This window comes from Delphinus delphis, chromosome 15, assembly GCF_949987515.2.
Source record: "Delphinus delphis chromosome 15, mDelDel1.2, whole genome shotgun sequence".
NCBI classification, from domain to species: Eukaryota; Metazoa; Chordata; class Mammalia; order Artiodactyla; family Delphinidae; genus Delphinus; species Delphinus delphis.
In genome coordinates this window covers 50,403,484-50,421,605 of record NC_082697.1, presented here as the reverse complement: position 1 = coordinate 50,421,605, position 18,122 = coordinate 50,403,484, and the positions used below count along the sequence as shown (strand labels likewise).

The 18,122-nt window shown below is 41.4% G+C and overlaps 1 protein-coding gene across 2 annotated transcripts in view; it reads left to right on the top strand.

Moving 5' to 3' along the window:
- Positions 1 to 10,195: 10,195 nt before the first annotated feature.
- MEIOB (meiosis specific with OB-fold) overlaps positions 10,196 to 18,122 on the top strand; it is a 29,337-nt gene continuing 21,410 nt past the window's right edge. For both annotated transcript variants that reach the window (XM_060031486.1, XM_060031487.1), the window contains exons 1-3: positions 10,196 to 10,347; positions 14,507 to 14,583; positions 16,882 to 16,939. In XM_060031486.1, the coding sequence (XP_059887469.1) occupies positions 14,515 to 14,583; positions 16,882 to 16,939 (127 nt within the window). In that variant the 5' untranslated portion in view covers positions 10,196 to 10,347; positions 14,507 to 14,514. The remainder of the gene's footprint in view (positions 10,348 to 14,506; positions 14,584 to 16,881; positions 16,940 to 18,122) is intronic.

Sequence of the window (18,122 nt, the reverse complement as noted above, 5' to 3'; positions counted from 1 at the left end):
CCTAATTTCTTTTCTTTTTTAAATTAACTAATTTATTATTTATTTTTGGCTGTGTTGGGTCTTTGTTGCTGCACGCAGGCTTTCTCTAGTTGTGGCGAGCAGGGGCTACTCTTTGTCGCAGGGCGTGGGCATCTCATTGCGGTGGCTTCTCTTGTTGCGGATCACAGGCTCCAGGCGAGCGGGCTCAGTAGTGTGGTTTATGGGCTCTAGAGCACAGGCTCAGTAGTTGTGGCGCGGGGGCTTAGTTGCTCTGCGGCATGTGGGATCTTCCCGGATCAGGGCTCAAACCCGTGTCCCCTGCATTGGCAGGCAGATTCTTAACCTCTGCACCACCAGGGAAGTCTCTGTCATTCCTAATTTCTTACTCCTTATAACATTTTACTGTCTTGCCCAGTGGGTTAATAAATTAAAAATTGTATTAAGACTTATAAATCCAAGACGTACCCTGTATTAACATCTCCCCTCATAAAATAATTATTTAAAGGAGAATCTGTATAGAATCACTGTTGTAAACTTTAACATCTTTTCTCTCTAGTTATAGTTCAAAGAACATCATGTTTCAACATGTTTTCAAGTTTTTCCCCTTACAATTGTAAAGAGACTGATACAATAAATGTTTTGTTTAGTGGAGGGGTTGGCAAAACATAAATAAAAGGATATGACAGTCTTTTTTCCTATTAATCCATGGCTTGAAGCCTTTGAAATAATTTGATCAGTGGTTAGTATTGTGTGAAATGGTGACCCCCAAATGCCTGTCAGTTCGCTGGCATGCCATTTTTCAACAGCACCGTGTAATTATGGCGGGCTTTATTGACATAATAAATGTGAGAGCACAGGTGGTATCCATTTCCATCTGTTTAATTGAAGAAATGAAAGATCTTGTAATATGGAGTTGACATGGAGAATTTGTCAAGCCACAATAAAATTTTGCAATAGCTGTGACCTTGGGGTCAGAAAATGACTGATCAAGAGGAAAAAATTTTTATGATATAGAAGTGACTATAGTGACTTATTTTATTCTTAGCCGTGAGGCTGGTGGAGAGAATGAACTGCTTTCCACCACCATCTGTTCTAAAGCTGAGTAGGAAAACCTATACAAATATTGTCTGACGTCATAAGCTATTATTAAATAATAAAATATGGTCAACCTCTATTTCAAGAATGCTGAAAAAAAGCCAAGAGTCCTGGAATTCTACTATACTAGGTAGCCCTTTTAAGCTGACATCAGTGTGCACAAACACTAAGACATGAAGAAAACACATCGGTGATTTTCTTTGAAACAGTACATGAGGCCACATACAGATAACTTTTTCTCATACAACTCAAAATGTAAATATCAAAAGAACATTTAATTTAAGGGCAAAACATAAAAAGTTGTGCAAATTCCAAGGATTTAAAAAAAATTTTTACTTTATATTGGACTACAGTTGATTTACAATGTTGTATTAGTTTCAGGTGTAACCAAGGATCTTTTTTTTAAAAAAAATGCTGACTGCTTTCGATCAATGAATTGGAACAGAACTTTGTGCCTTCTATTCATTGCCTCTCCGTCTTAGCTGTGGTAAGAATTAAATGACAGATGGCAAAGAAAACTTTGGTGTGTCTTTAAAGGTGATTTATGCTGGGAAAACTCAAATTTAAACAACAGATAATAATATGTGTTATAAGGGGTACCTTTTTTCTCCTCCTCTTCCATAAACCAGAACTTTTAGGATGGTATAGAAATTTCTGGAAGTTCTCTGCAGACTTGAAGTGTTGGGTTTTCCAATGCCGAGAAGTTCACAGTTGCCTGGATCATAGTTTTGACAAGAACAATGAGGAAATTTGAAGTTCAATTAAAAAAAATAATGGCTTTATGAGATATAATTCACATATCACACAGTTCACCCTCTTAAAGTATACAATTGAACCGTTTTTCGTATAGTTAGAGTTGTGCAACTATCTGGTTCCAGAACATTTTCCTCACCCCTTAAAGAAACCTGATACCCACGAAACAGTAATTTGCCCCTTTCTCTCCCTCCCCCTAACCCTAAGCAAACATCAATATACTTTCCGTCTCTACGGATTTGCCTATTATGGTCATTTCACATAAGCGCAATCATATAATGTGTGTCAGTTTGTGACTGGCTTCTTTCACTTAGTATAATGGTTTCAAGCCCCTCCTTGCTGTAACAGGTATCAGTACTTCATTTGGATTGTTTCCATTTGGGGTTATTATGAATTATGAACACTCATGTACAACTTTTTGTGTGGACATATGTTTCCAGTTCTTTTTTAAAAATTAATTAATTAATTTATTTTGGTTGTATTGGGTCTTCGTTGCTGTGTGCGGGCTTTCTCTAGTTGTGACGATGGGGGGCTACTCTTTGTTACGGTGCTCAGCCTTCTCATTGCAGTGGCTTCTCTTGTTGTGGAGCACAGGCTTTAGACGTGCAGGCTTCAGTAGTTGTGGCATGAGGGCTTAATTGCTCTGCAGGTTGTGGGATCTTCCCAGACAAGGGATCAAACCTGTGTCCCCTGCATTGGCAGGCGGATTCTTAACCACTGCACCATCAGGGAACTCCCACAGTAACTCTATGATAAATCGTTCGAGGAACTGCCAGACTCTTTTTCCCAGCAGCTGTGCCTTTTTCATTCCCAAAAGCCACATAGGAAGGTTCTGTTTTCTCTGCATCCCTGCCAACACTTGTTATTGTCTGTCTTTTTAATAATAGCCATCCTTGTGGATGTGAAGTTGCATCTCATTGTTGAGGCTCATTTTTCAGTTTGCATGATTCCATTGCCTGTGGACTAGATGTTTCTCCTCCATTCCCCATCCTACTGCCCAGCCCTTCCCATAACTCCCATTGTTAATTTTAGGATTATGCCTATTTTAATACCTCATAAAGCCCTATTTCCCTCATCACACCCTGTTTCCTAAGCCACTTCGAAGGCCGTCACAATTCCTTCACAACTTTCACTCTGATTGTGGCACCAGGTTGGAACATTCATTACTTGGTGGCATTTCCATGCCTCCTACCACATTTAACAATTCAATTGAGACCCACTCCCCTCACAAAAAAAGTGATCTTAAAAGTGTAGAAAACCAATTCGAGGGAAAGAATTTCTCAGTTGATGACCTGTGGGTGTCCCCTGAGTGGAACTTGGTGACACCAGTAGAATGATGCTGAGGCTGCAGGACCCTGCGTGGCCGTTTCCATCTGAGCTCTACCAAGGAAGGACAGACACATTGACATTCCCAGGAAACTTGTGAGGGTTCTCTGCTTCTTTTGTGTACTAGAATCTGGTTAATTTAGGGAAAGTTGAGTTGAAAAGGAGAATGGTAGAGCCATTTCAACTTGTTTTCATAGGCTGCCTGGCCGCAAAATACTATCAGCCAGGAATACCTGTTATGGTATTTTGCAACCCATTTTAGTGATGGTTATCAATGGAATGTAACCTTCTATGATTTCCCATCCATTATTTCATAGGAATGAGTACACTAACCATGACTCTTATGAGTTTAAAATAAAAGGGGGTGGGGGAGGAGTCATGTTTATTTACATTTTACATCGAGTAGAATAACTCTTCTAAGATTGTTACAGCAGACTAAGTTAGAACTAGAAAGAACTTGAAGAAGCCCTAAAATACAAATCTAATTGATCTCCCCTCATCACATGCAGCAACCTCTATACACCCCAAGTGAGCAAGATGCCCCTCCCCCTTTTCAGCATTGCCACATTTTAGAGGTTGATATTATTCATGATTATCGAATGATTCTGTGCAAGTTGCCACATTAGCAATGAGAGGATTCTGACATGAACAAGCTTTCAAAAGCTTCAGTCTAGGAGAGACAAACATATACACAAATAAATAGACAGCATTTTCCCACAGGGTTTGGACTTTTGTATTCATCTCTGTCCCACTGGATCTGTCCAAACCTTTTATTTGACACATAAGGAAAATGAAGCTCAGAGAGTCTTGACCGACACAGCTAATTAGTGGCAAAACTGAAATTTTGACTGCACAGCCTGACTTTTAGTTTCTAGGATTCATTTATTTTCTCATTTTAGACAACTGTGCAATAAAACAGCTAAGATGAGAGAACTCTGACTAATGTGCACTGAAATTAAGCATGTTGAGAAATATCCATGGTACTTATCCCAGAGTGATCATTAAAAACAAAAATGTCTTTCGTAATTGAGGTTTCCTCTTGCTTCCTTTAACATTTGCCCAATGTGTGGACAACACAGACAGGCTCTCGAGCTCTGAGCAGATTCCTAAACATGCAAAATAAACCGAACATAGAACAAAATCTGGGATTTGGACCCAGAGGAAGGAAAGCGTAGGGCTGCATGTGGAAATCGGCTTTTCCCAAGCACCCATACTCTTAGCTTGGAGTAATTTGGACTATAAAGTCACCTAATTGGGCAGTCGTCATTCACGATGGTGTGGTGGCTTCATGCGGGGTAGCTCTTAAAAATGTCTTCTAGAAGTAACAATGAAGTGCTGAGTGTCAGCTTCACTGACAATGAAAAACATGGGAATAAAGACTGTTGTCTCAGGACCAGTAGCTGTTCTGTATCTGTAAAAGTATTTGTATATTTGCAGTGCGGGAAATTCATTACCTCTCTAAAAGTCTTGGGGAGAAAAGGCATATTTTAGAGAAATGGTGGGAAAGAGGGCTAGAGTTTTAATTTGAGTCCAAATTCTAGAAAGTGATGAATTCCAAACTAAGGAATTGTTATTTTAATCCTGGGATCTGTAAACAGTGGCTCACAGGCCAAATCTGGCCCACTGCCTGTTTTGTAAATAAAATTTTATTGGACACAGACATGCTCGTTTGTTCAGGTATTGCCTATGGGTACCTTTTACACTATGCAGGTAGAGTTGAGTCATTTTGACAAGACCATCTGGCCCACAGTGCCCTTTATATGATGACCCCTTACAGAAAAAGCTGGGCCCTGTAAGATAGGCAGGATTGAAGATTTCACAGCAGGGGAATGCTGGGATGGGAGCTGGGAGCTTAATGCAGCAGTAGGGTGTAGGGGGGCTGGACCAGGCAGAGGTAAGCTTCCAAGGTGACGCCATTGGGCAAAATGAAGCAACAGAAATGGGAAGACCAGGGCAGGTTCAAGAGGTTTTCTAAATATGTGGGAATAGGATCTAAAAAAGTGTGGGTATATGTATATGTGTAACTGATTCATTTTGCTGTTCAGCAGAAACTAGCACAACATTGTAAACCAACTATACTCCAATAAAAATTAATTTAAAAAATTAATTGCTTATATCTGGAATCTAAAGAAACAAGGGTACAAATGAACTTATTTACAAAACAGAAGTAGAGTCAGGGAGGTAGAAAACAAAATTATGGTTACCAGGTGATGGGGGGCGAGGTGGGATGAATTGGGAGATTGGGACTGACGTATACACATTACTATATATAAAATAGATAACTAATAAGAACCTGCTATATAGAACAGGGAACTCTACTCAATACTCTGTAATGGCCTATATGGGAAAAGAATCTAAAATAAAAAAGAGTGGATATATGTATATGTATGTTATAACTGATTCACTTTGCTGTACAACTGAAGCTAACACAACATTGTAAATCAACTACACTCCAATAAAAATTTAATTAAAAAGTTGAAGGAAAGAAAGAAAGAAAGAAAGAAAGAAAGAAAGAAAGAAAGAAAGAAAAAGAAAGAAAGAAAGATTTTCCAAAGAAAAATAGAACCCAACAGCTGATTAGGTGAAGGTAGAGTGGAAGATGCAAGGCTACATTTCAGGCTCTGAGCTTGGGTTACTAGTGCACGTTTATGACAGAACGGGAAGAAGAAGGGCCGGCCTGAGCTTCTGAGTTTAGTTTTAGGTGCCCTGAGCTTAGCTCCACCTGGTCTGTCTAGTAGGCAGAGATGCCTGCAGCCAGGTGGCACTATGGAGCTGGAAGCTGAGAGGTCAGTGATGTGGTTCATTGCAATGTAGCTGGTAAAGTTGTTTGCAATAATTTCAGAAGGTTTAAAAAATTGTATATGTCTAACATAAACTGTGGTGAAACTGGCCCAGGACAGCCCTCCAGAGAGGTGGGCCTTCCTAATGTTGTCACAGGAGTAACCCTCCAGTGGGGTGGGCTGGGGGCAGCCGGGTTCTTTTCCCCAAATGGAAGCCTGTGTTTTGTGTGCTCATGACCTCCTTCTCCTCCAGCTCTCCTTCCCTCAACACGTTCTCTTTGGTACAGTGCACAGCAGGCATGTAGGGCACAGAAAGGACACACTGCAATACATAGCATGGACCACAGACACCAAATGACAGGCACCATGGCTCGATTCCAGACCACCGCAATAAAACTGAGTCGGACAAGTGTTTTGGTTTCCTAGTGCATATAAAAGTTCTATTTATACTATGCTTAGTCTATTAAGTGTGCAATAGCATTATGTCTAAAAAAAACAATGTACATAACTTAATTTAAAAGTACTTTATTGGGGGACTTCCCTAGTGGTGCAGTGGTTAAGAATCTGCCTGCCAATGCAAGCTACATGGGTTCAAGCCCTGGTGATTGATCTCACATTCCACGGAGCAACTAAGCCCGTGAGCCACAGCTACTGAGTCCACGTGCCGCATCTACTGAAGCCCCTGCGCCTAGAGCCTGTGCTCCACAACAAGACAAGCAACCGCAATGAAAAGCCCGTGCACTGCAATGAAGAGTAGCCCCCCCTCGCCACAACTAGTGAAAGCCCTCGCGCAGCAAACGAAGACCCAACCCAGCCAAAATAAATAAAATAAATGTATAAAAAAAAAAAGAGAGAGAAAATCATAATAAAACGAGGTGTGACTGTGTTCCAGACCCTGCTCCTGACTCAGTTTAGTTTATTTACTGTAGATCAGCTCGTATTTCAGGCTCTTAGTAGGTTTTTCCGTTTCACTTTGTAGTTAAACCCTGATCCTTACTAATTCCATTCATTCGCCAACGTTTACAGTTTCCCCTCTCAGTTACTGTGCTCGGGGAACAAATCAAGTTTTTGTTGTTGTTGTTTGAGTCCCTCGGACTTGAGAAGTAATCTGTTCTTCCCACAGCTCCTGAATCCTGACTCAGCAGTTTGCAGGGAACATTCCTGGGCTCGTGGTCCTCAGGTTACTCCGGAGTTGCTACTGCTTTGTGTTTTTATGAATGCTCTCTTTTCCGATGCAACTTCAAATTTTCCTGAATCTGGCTCCACCCAAATGCCTCTCATGTGCTCCAGTAGCTCTTCAATTGCTCCATTTTGCCTCTAAACCCGATTTCCACATTTAGTTTTTCCAACCTCATTCACGGGTTACTTCGCTTCTCTTCAGAAAAATTTTGCAAAAATTTACACAAGTATCTGTAAATGCTAGTGCATCTACATCTGTTTTTTTTTTATGGTTAATTGATTTTCTTTTTCTTTTTTAGTTGAAGTATAGTTAATTTACAATGTTGTGTTAGTTTCAGGTGTACAGCAAAGTGATTCAGTTATATATATACATATATATATTTTTCAGGTTCTTTTCCCTTATAGGTTATTACAAAATACTGAGTACATTTCCCCATGCTATACAGTAGGTCCTTGTTGTACAATCTGTTTAAATGTTGGCTGGTCCCATTACAGACGGAAGAGTGGAGAGTGAGACTAATAATTAAGTTGCCTGCATTTCAGCTCCTGGGAGGGATATTGTAATCACTGGACCAACTTTAGAAAAGTTATTTTGTTGTTGAATAAATAAAAGGTGGTCTTGTAATTCATTAAAAGAATTGTCCATTTTTTCCCCACCAATTAGTACATGTGAAGTTGATTACTACATGTTTTCCTTGTCACGCCTTTGTGACATGCTCCTTGATGGTCTGACGGCTGGCATGCTCCCGGGAGGTGACGAGTGTAGCCTCACGCCATTTCTTTAGCCAGACACACAAGTATTTTTCAGTGCTGACCTTTGTTCACTCACCCTCGACTTCTACATCAAGTGGCAAGGCTAGGCATTCCCTGCCCTTGCTTCTGTTCACATCCATCCAAAATGTATTAAGTTAATTCTATTGTGAAGAAAAAAGCAAGTTCACAGAATTGCTATAAAAAATGGAAGAAATGAATGCTTTACTCAACGAGGGAGGGGGGGTCCCAATTTTATTATTAACATCAAACAATCCCACTCTTTCAGGCTTGTGTTTCGAAGCAGCATGTCTTATGAAAAGCCTGTTGTATCCTGGTGAGGCTGACTATGCTTGCTTAATCTTAGATAGCTTTCAGCAAAAATTAATTTGCTAAAATATGAAAAAATAAAAACAAAAATTTAAAATATTATTCCCCCACTGAGGCTCAAATGAAAAGTGCATGCAAACTATTTCTATACCTTTTTTTTTTTCTTTAGAATTGACTTAAAATCTTTAGGGAAGATCAACGCAAGTTCTTGTGAAGACAAAGACTAGAAAGGAATATGGAAAAAATTTTAAAGCTTTCTCTATTAAATTTTTTTTTTTTTTTTTTTTTTTTTTGCGGTACTTGGGCCTCTCACCGTTGTGGCCTCTCCCGCTGCGGAGCACAGGCTCCGGACGCGCAGGCTCAGCGGCCATGGCTCACGGGCCCAGCCGCTCCGCGGCATGTGGGATCTTCCCAGACCGGGGCACGAACCCGTGTCCCCTGCATCGGCAGGCAGACTCTCAACCACTGAGCCACCAGGGAAGCCCTCTATTAAATCTTAAGTGGTGGGAATGCAGGTACTTCATTTTCCTTTCCACTATTATTTAGGAAATTAAAAACTAACAAAGGAAGGAATTCCCTGGCTGTCCAGTGGTTAGGACTCGGTGCTCTCACTGCTGGGGCTTGAGTTCAATCCCTGGTCAGGAAACTAAGATCCTGGAAACCGTACAGCACTGCCAAAAAACCCCACAAAAAACCACACACACACACACACACACACACACACACGAACAAAAAAACACTATGTTTTGATAACTACATAAGACTTGCCCCTGATGTTGTATTTTTCTTTTGCCGTATATGGTTGTTTAATAAGTATCAAAGTTGTTTTTCCTTTTAAAGAAAGAAGCTCAATAATTTAAGTAATGCTACATGTGGACAGTCGTTGGTGACAAATTTAAAGGATTTTGTTATTGGATCTTAACTTATTTGCCCCTGATTAGTACTCTATTAACAAAAATTAGTTTATAAGTCAGACTAAAAAGATTTCCAAATGGTACTAACTAAAAATCTAGCGATGTTTTATCAGGTTCACCTAAGCTCAATATTTAGCACATCAAATTATACTTATAGTGTATATCTATATGTATATATCTGAAATGATATAAATAGCGTCATCAGTATTTATCGTTATTGTTCTAGCAGCCTGGCCTTCCTTCACACTCCCCCATCAGGTGACAGGGTCTGCATCCAGCACCCACTCCCCTTCTAAAAGCCTTATGAGCAATCATGCACCCTTTTCTTCCATGCACTCTTCTTTTGAGATAGAGTCACACGCAGTATAAGAAAAAAGAGAGATCCCTGCTACACTTGATCCACTTCTCCCCAATCAGAACATCCTGCAAGCTCACAACTAGGTTACTGAAGTAGACACACCCAGTCTTTTCCAGATTTCCCCGGTTTCACTAGCACTTGTTTGTAGGTGTGCATTCAGCTGCTGCACTTTCTATAGCAACGCCTCCTGCATTTCTGCCGTGTTTCAGCAGAAAAGATCCCCAGCATCTTCCTGGGCGCCTGGTTCTTAGCACCCCGGACTCCCGCCCCGGAGGGTCCTCGAGTCTGGAGGACAGGCTTGGGGCCCCGGGAAAGGAAAGAAACGGGAACCACTCGCGCCCAGCCTCCCGGAGTCTCGCTCCTCATGACCCGCACTCCAGAAGGACCGAGGCCCTCAATGCAGCCCGAGGGAACAGGGCAGGGTCGAGGGCGGAGTCAGGACGCAGGGGCGGGGCGGGATAGGAGTTAGAACTCTGGGGGTGTCAGGGCGTGTGTGGAATCGGAGTTCGGGGGCGGGGCGGGGGTGGGGTCGGAGCTGGGGGGTCGGAGCAGAGCCCGGGCGTGGGTGGAGTCGGAGCTCGTGGGGCGGGGAGGGCGGATTCGGGGCGGATTCGGGGGCGAAGTCTGAGGTCGGCGGAGTCGGGGCAGAGTCGGCGTGGGTGGAGTCGGCTCTCGGGACGGGCGGGGCCAGCGCGAGGCGGGGCGGGGCCTGCGCTAACGGTCGCGCGGCATTCCTCGCGCGACCGTAGTCGAGCTGTTGGGTTGTGGGCTGAACGCGCTGTGGAGAAGCGGCCGGGTGGGGCCTGTGTGTGGCGGACCGCTGTCCAGGTGCGAGGAGCGGCTAAGCGAGCGCTCCCGGGAGAAGCCGGCGCGGACGCCTGAGGTGAAGCCCGGTGGCGGCGGGCGGCGGGTCCCGCGCGGCTGTGGGCGGCGGATGGCTGGCTCTCGTCCGCTCCTGAGGGCGGATCTCAGGGCTGCGGCGTCCGCGGTGGGAGCGGCCTCCCCTCCCAGCTGCCCGCGCACTTGGCGGGTGGTGACGAAGGCGAGGCCTGCGCCGAGCCCCCGGCCCCGAGTCCTGGCCGGCCCTCGGGCCACCCCCGTCTCCCCGCGCGGTGGAAGCCGGCGGGTTAGGGTTCGTAGAACACGCCCGGATGCGAAGCGGGCAGGTGACCTCGGCTTCTAGTCGAAACACGCGGGGACACAGTCACGTAGAAACACGCAGAACACCTTAGAGTGTGGACGTCCGCGTAGAGCGCGGCGAGTGCAGACGCGGGGGTGTAATTATGCGAGATATATACCCACGTCCTGCAGTGACTCAAAAATGAGTTCCCCCCAGAGACTGGCTTACGTTAGGGTTCGCGCTTGGTGTTGGACATTCTGTGGGTTTGACAGATGCCTAAGGACACACAGGGTTACAGGATCCTTCAGAGCAGTTTCACTGCCTCGGAAACTCCCTACCCACGACTCACCCCTCCCTCCCGCAACTTTAGGTGGTGTGCTGTCTCTACAGTTTTGCCTTTTCCGGAATGTCATAGAGTTGGAATCTTCAGAATACATTTTAAAACAGAGTGAATAGGGAGAAGAGTCGCATTTCACCTCAGGGTTTCAAAGGGACCGCTTTCAATCCCTGTTTGCCAAGCGCTGGACTTATCATCTATAAGGTGCAAAAGTGTGAGGAGGGCGTGAAATGATAAACTTTGGGAAATGGTATTTGAATGCAAGTCATGCATGTTTCCTCTTTCTTTCCTCCCTCCCTTCCTTCCTCCCTTCCTTCCTCCCTCCCTTCCTTCCTTCATTCATTCCTTCCTTTCTTTTTCTCTCCTTCCTTCCTTCCTCCCTCCCTCTTTCTTTCTCTCTCTTTCTCTTCTTCTTTTTTTCAAAACAGCTTCTAGTTAGAAAATTTGAAACTACCTTGAAAGGTTATTAACAAGCGTTCTTCTAGAATTTCAAAATACAGGGAGTGCCCTGGTGGGTGGTCTAGTGGTTAGGACTTGGCCCTTTCACTGCCGTGGCCTGGTTCATTCCCTGGTTGGGGAACTAAAATCCCACAAGCCACACGATGGGGCCGGGAAAAAAAAAAAAAACTTAAAAAAAGTGCAAAACTTGCTGAGTTCCCATTGAAGCAGTAAGAGGAGTAAAATCTACTTTTTTGAAATGGATTTATAAAGATAATTGAGCGACTGTTCCCCTCTGTGAGAGGTGACCAATTTTGTCAAAGTTTGTTAGAAAATCTTTGGTTTGTGATGAAAGTTTGGGGGGATTTCCATGTATAGAAATAACCACATAAAGAGGACTTCTCTGTAGTAGCCCCAGCACAGAGTAAAATAGCAAATTATAGGACCATCATTGCTGAGCTGTTTGAAAGCTCTATTTATCTAGAATAGCAGGATATAAACTGTACTTGTTTCTATAGTTTAAATGCTGGATATAAATGTAAAATTAGCTGTTAACTAAAATTCTATTTATCCAAAAAGTTAATTATAGCAATAATTTCACATTACAGCCTATCATCATAGACCCCACTCTGTGATGAGGGAGAAAGACAGCACACAAGCAACAATTATGAATTAGGAATGCTAAGAGAGGGAATAGAGGCTGGGGGATACTTGAAGGAGGGTAGTAGGAAAGTCTTCTCCTTGAGATCCAAAGAATGCTGAAGATCCTGTCTTGGGAAGATGTGAGGGTGGGATTGGAGAGGATGCTTAAGGAAGAGGAAACTGTGTATACCAAGGCCCCAGGTCTGCTCACTCTGGCCTGCTCAGAATTTGAGACAATGGCATCAAAATCAGAAAGTTGGTGGGGTTTGCCCTGAGGGTCTGACTGACAGCCTCAGCTGACCTGTGGGTCAGACACCTTCTCAGAGCCAGCAGCTAGCAATGCCTCTTCCTTGTCTGGGTCCAGAGTCCCCTTCTCTTTTTCCAGAGCCACAACGAGAGTAAGGACCAAGCAGTGCAGCTTTGTCCTCTGGAGGAAAGCTGTAGCAAGTAGGAGCATGAGGGGCTTGGGCCCTACCATGCCCTCATGAAACCTAAAGCAAGGGACCAGGAAGGCCCTGGGAGGAATTGGCCAGGTCAGACTGGGCTCCGGTCCAGGTGGGAGGTTGCCCTTCAAAAGTAGGAGGAGGGCACAGAACTCAGAGAAGGGAATTTGGGAGACCTGGGCTGGGGGGCTGTCAGAGATGGTCATGGTGTATCTAGTCTGTGGTATAGGGTCAGCCTCATAGTAGACACGCCACAACTATTACCTGTTACATTGCCATCATGTTACCTTAACCAGACTAGGTTCACCACCACCTCTTCTTTCCTTTTACCCTTATCAAGTATCTGAGTCAGTGGCCTTGAGGCCACTAGTCCCACATCTGGCCCTCTGTTTTCGTTGCTGCTCTCTGAGCCATCCCCCATCCTGATTCAGGGCCTGATACATATCAGACACTCAACCGACGCATGTTGAATGAATAAACTATGTATAAAAACCAGGTAATTGCAGTACTCTAGATGAGGAATGACTGAGCCTTGGGCTGAGGAGATGGCATCGGAGATGGAGAAAAGGAGACATTTAAAATATATTTGGAAAGTAGAAGGGACAGTAGTTGCTGTTGAATCGTATAATCTCTGTATCACCATATTGAGCTCTTTATTTCATGGTAATTTTGTATTTCTCAAAATGTCCGTGTAGAGAAGCAAGTTGTCATTTTTTTGGTAGACAGACACTAAGGTATATCACCATATATTTTGAATAATAGTAGAAAGTGAAGGAACTTCAAAGAGTTCATGTGATATTACTTGTAAGTCAATAACCACCAAGAGATATTAAGGGGTAAAAATTTGGAGAACTCAATATGTAGATGGATAGTGTTTTTACACAAAATCTGGCTACTGAATAGTTCTTCCTCTCTAACCTCAAGTGTGTAGCACTTGACAGGCTCTCAATAAATGTTTGTTGAGTGGATGGATGAATGAATGAATCCATCAGGGTTTGTCAAGAATTTCAGAGACTGAAATTGCATAGTAAGCCAGATCAGACTAGGCCGAAGAATAAGTAGGACCTTAAAGCTGCTTAATTCCCCATTGTTTATTCTGGCTTGAATGCAGAAGCTGCTACATTGGATAAGAATGAAAAGCAGTGTTCTCATCTGTCAAGAGCCTGTGAACATCTAGGCACCTTACGTACATTATTTTGAATTCTCACAACAACCCTGTAGGGTAGATGTTATCCATATTTTGTGGATGAAGAAATTAAAGCTCAGTAATTCAAAACATTTGACTACAAACTAGTGGCGCTGGAATTCATAATCATATTTGACTAACTCCACAGTCTTCCTGAAACGTATTATGCGACATGTCCTGAAAGTGCAGCCTGTAGCTGAGGGCATTCACTGTTAAAGAGGCCACGTAATATGAAGTGAAATGGAGTAAATCTGCTAGTTTGGTGTAGCTGACAGTTGTTATTACACTAAAACCTTTTCTAGTGATGATATTGAGGGACAAGCCACCATTTCATTTATTTATTGAGTGCTTTTTACGTGCAAGGTAGCATTGAAATGCACATACAAAAAATTTGTAAGATCCTGCCTCTGCCCTGATGGAGCTTACTTACCATCCAGAGGTGAGGATAAAGTACTACCCTTACACAGTGTAACTAAATGCATGATTCAAGGTGGTTACAATAGAGTTTTGCTATGTTTTTTTAAAGTAGGCTTTATGGTAATAAATATTTAAATCTGCAAATGTCCCATTGAATCATTTCTCATCTGAAACTAAATTTGCAGGGGGCTCAAATATTGCTAAATTATTTTTTTGAAAAGTGAAAGTTAAAAATTTAAACCTAACTCTATCATTCAAAACTTTAAGTGGACATTTTGAAACATGCTTTTTACAGGTTGAATCTAACTTGCATTTCATTGTTGTAACATAAAGTTTTCCCAAAGAATGAGTAGAATATCCAGTACTTTCCTAATAAATTCTTTTTTCAGTCTTGGAATTTTTCAAGGTTTATTTCAGTTGTTTAATTTATGCATCTAAGTTATATTTTCTAATATGCAGATAAAAGAATGGCTAACTCCATTGCATCAAAGAACTTTACTGCACTTTCAGACCTGCATCCAAATATGGCTAATCTGGTAGGTTTCAGCGGTGGTAGTGGTTCATTTGATCTCTGTTGAAACTTTAGGTGGTAATATTACATTATGTCAACATTATTGATTCGTTTCAACACGTGCTTGTATAATTGACAAGTATACAGATACTGCATTAGTGATTGTTAGATATTAAACACTCCTAAACTTCTTTGTATTTATGCCAGCTAAATGAAAATTAGTCTTTCTTTTGTCTACGGATTAGGAGATTGTAGATATGACTAGCGATTGTTAAAAATTGTCAAAAGTTTACTTGTATTATATTTTATTTTATTTATTTATTTTTGGCTGCATTGGGTCTTCTTTGCTGCACGGGCTTTCTCTACTTGCTGTGAGCTGGGGCTACTCTTTGTTGTGGTGCGTGGGCTTCTCATTGTGGTGACTTCTGTTGTTGCAGAGCACGGGCTCTAGGTACACGGGCTTCAGAAGTTGTAGCTCGCAGGCTCTAGAGCGCAGGCTCAGTAGTTGCGGTGCATGGGCTTAGTTGCTCTGCGGCATGTGTGATCTTCCCAGACCAGGGATCAAACCTGTGTCCACTGCACTGGCAGGCAGATTCTTAACCACTGCGCCACCAGGGAAGTCCTTGTACTATATTTTAATTAAATATTTAATGAGTACTCAAATTTAGCATTATAAAATTAAAACATTGTCGTTCAGCAGTATCTATTCTCTAGTCAAATTGCCCAAGTTATATACTGAAATACTTGCTATTATGCTGCTTTTATGACATAAAGGTACACAAAAGATATATTTCTGAAATCATTATGTGAAAATTCATTTTGGGGGAAGGGATTGTGGGGGAATCAGTCATGTCAAGTATGCCTAGATTGTTATTTATTTAAAAGAAATCTAGGTGGAATCATCTTATAAGGTGAAGAATTCATTGTAAAGCAATTATCATACTGCCTTACTTTTCCTACCCCCAGCAGTCTGCTGTTTACATTTAGAATTTGCAAATCATATTTCTTAAAATGGGATAAATTTACATATAACTTCAATAATTTGCAATTTAAACTTTATTAATGTTAAAAATAATTATTGATGTTACAGTTTTTCTTGAAAGGTAAACTATTTGCTAATTGCCTCTTCAGTTAGAAAATTTTACTCAATATTTCCATTAGTTGTTTTCCCAACAAAATTCAGTGAGATCTGCATGCATATGGAATTTAAAGAAATAATAGTAGTATGTCTAAATGTAATAAGACTAGCTAATAGCTCAGCTAGGATGTGGTAGTCTTAAAAGCTTGAATGTATTTTATTTATATTTTTTTCAGATTTATTTTGGCTGCGTTGGGTCTTTGTTTCTGTGCGCGGGCTTTCTCTAGCTGCAGCAAGTGGGGGTTACTCTTCATTGCAGTGCGTGGGCTTCTCACCGTGGTGGCTTCTCTTTGTTGCAGAGCACGGGCTCTAGGCGTGCAGGCTTCAGGAGTTGTGGCACGCGGGCTCTAGAGCACAGGCTCACTTTGTTGTGGTGCATGGCTTAGTTGCTCCCTGGCGTGTGGGAACTTTCCAGACCAGGGCTCAAACCTGTGTCCCCTGCATTGGCAGGCGGATTCTTAACCACTGCACCACCAGGGAAGTCCTTGAATGTATTTTAAATGTAACAGATTATTGCAAGGTTAAAATCAGTTGCTAGAATTAGTGATATAAATTCATCCTTTCAGAAAAAGGTAGTTATTTTTATTTCTTAAAACATTTTAAAAATACTTAATTTTTCTTTGTTAGTCACTGAAGAGAACTTCAAAATTTTTAAAGATGTTAATATCTTTAAGGTTTAAGATCTAGGACTTCAGAGCTTAGATTTATTAGCAGCAATATGCAAGTTTTGTTACAATCTAATTTATGTTACTGTCCAGCATGTTTGCATTAAGAAGCTAAGCAATTTTATGTGGATTGTTAGAAAACCCTATATAAAAGAAAGCTTTGAAGACCATGGCAAATTAAATTGCATTATACATGTGCTTTGAATGAATTCAGTAAGGACTGATAGCATAGGCCAGTTACTGTGCTCCACCTAATGATTGAAAATAAAGTAGAAACATACTAAGTATTAAATGATTATATTTGTAATATCAGTTAACTGTCTTATTACTTTGTACTGCTCCTTGTGGAGCTGAACATTTATGAAGTTGTTTTAGATGTTTGTCTGGAATAAATACATTTAAATGGTTCCTAGTTAAAAATGTTTGTTAGAGCCAGTAAAATATAACAAGTCCATGAAATTAAATTTACCATCTCCATCTGTGTTTAATATTTGTCTTCTATAACCTTTTTGTTTTTCAGAAAATAATCGGCATAGTTATTGGAAAAACAGATGTCAAAGGCTTTCCAGACAGAAAAAGCTGAGTTCTGTTTAACTCTTTGCTTCATTTTTCATCAACTGTGGCTTATGACTACAGCAAAATATATTTAAGTGATTAAATTTCTCATGCCTGTTTAACTCCCTAAGAGCAACAGCCATGTTCCCTATTGCATGGTAAAGTACTTGATTTAAGGCCACATGTGTGGCCTTAAATCATTCTTAATGATTTTATTTGATATCTCTAAAACACAATTTAAAAAGCTGTGTATACAGTACTAAAATAGCTAAATTGGTCAACTCATTAATGTGTATCAACGAGTACTTATTGAGCACCTCCACTGTGTAAAACCTGGTGGAAAGGTAAGAGAGAGAGACATTGTATGTAGTCTCATCATCCTCAGTTATCAAAGTGTCTGAAAGGATGGACGTGGAGCTAGTTTGACTGGGCTCAGCACGAGTCATCTGAGATCTATTCTATGTACAGCTGTGAAATCGGGGTAAATAAAGCTGGGATGAGAATTAAATGAGCTCATACATGGAAGGGTGTGTAAGGCACAGTAAGAACTCCATGTTAACTATCAATATCAGCCTAAGAGATACAAGTACACAGGTAAATCTTCATAGAAGACAGAAAGTGATAAGGAGGAAGGTTTTCCAGCAGGGATATGTCCTGACAGTGTTGAGCGAGAGAAGTATGGCAGCAGTATCTATGTATTTACTCAAAGAACCAGACAATTCAGTGGAAAAAAATCATCTTTCACATGTGGAAAATACAGTTAAGTTTGGCTTTAGTGGTTCTTATTGAGTTGCTTGAACTGTGCAAGAATTTTAGGACTATGGAAACACAATCCGAGACTAAAATTGAATTTTTAAAATCAACTGACTCTCAAACTTTTGTAGTTTACATGCAGAGATAAACTATAGAATGCCAAAAGTAGCAATTCACTATTATTAGCTTTTGAAGTGTCAATGCTTTTTATTAAAAGGTACAGTATAAGTCCTTCTAAACAGCCTGAGGGAATCCGAGCTCTAGTCAGCCAGCCAGTAATTTTGACAGAAGAAGACAATTAATTGTGGCTGTGTTAATTGACTTATGGTGTAGTGATAGGTACCTTTATTTTCATTTTATTTTTTATAATATTCTGTTGTTATTTTTGAGGTAAATAACAAAGATGTCATCTCCCACCCATACTCGTTTGTCTTCTCTTTACTGCATCATAAT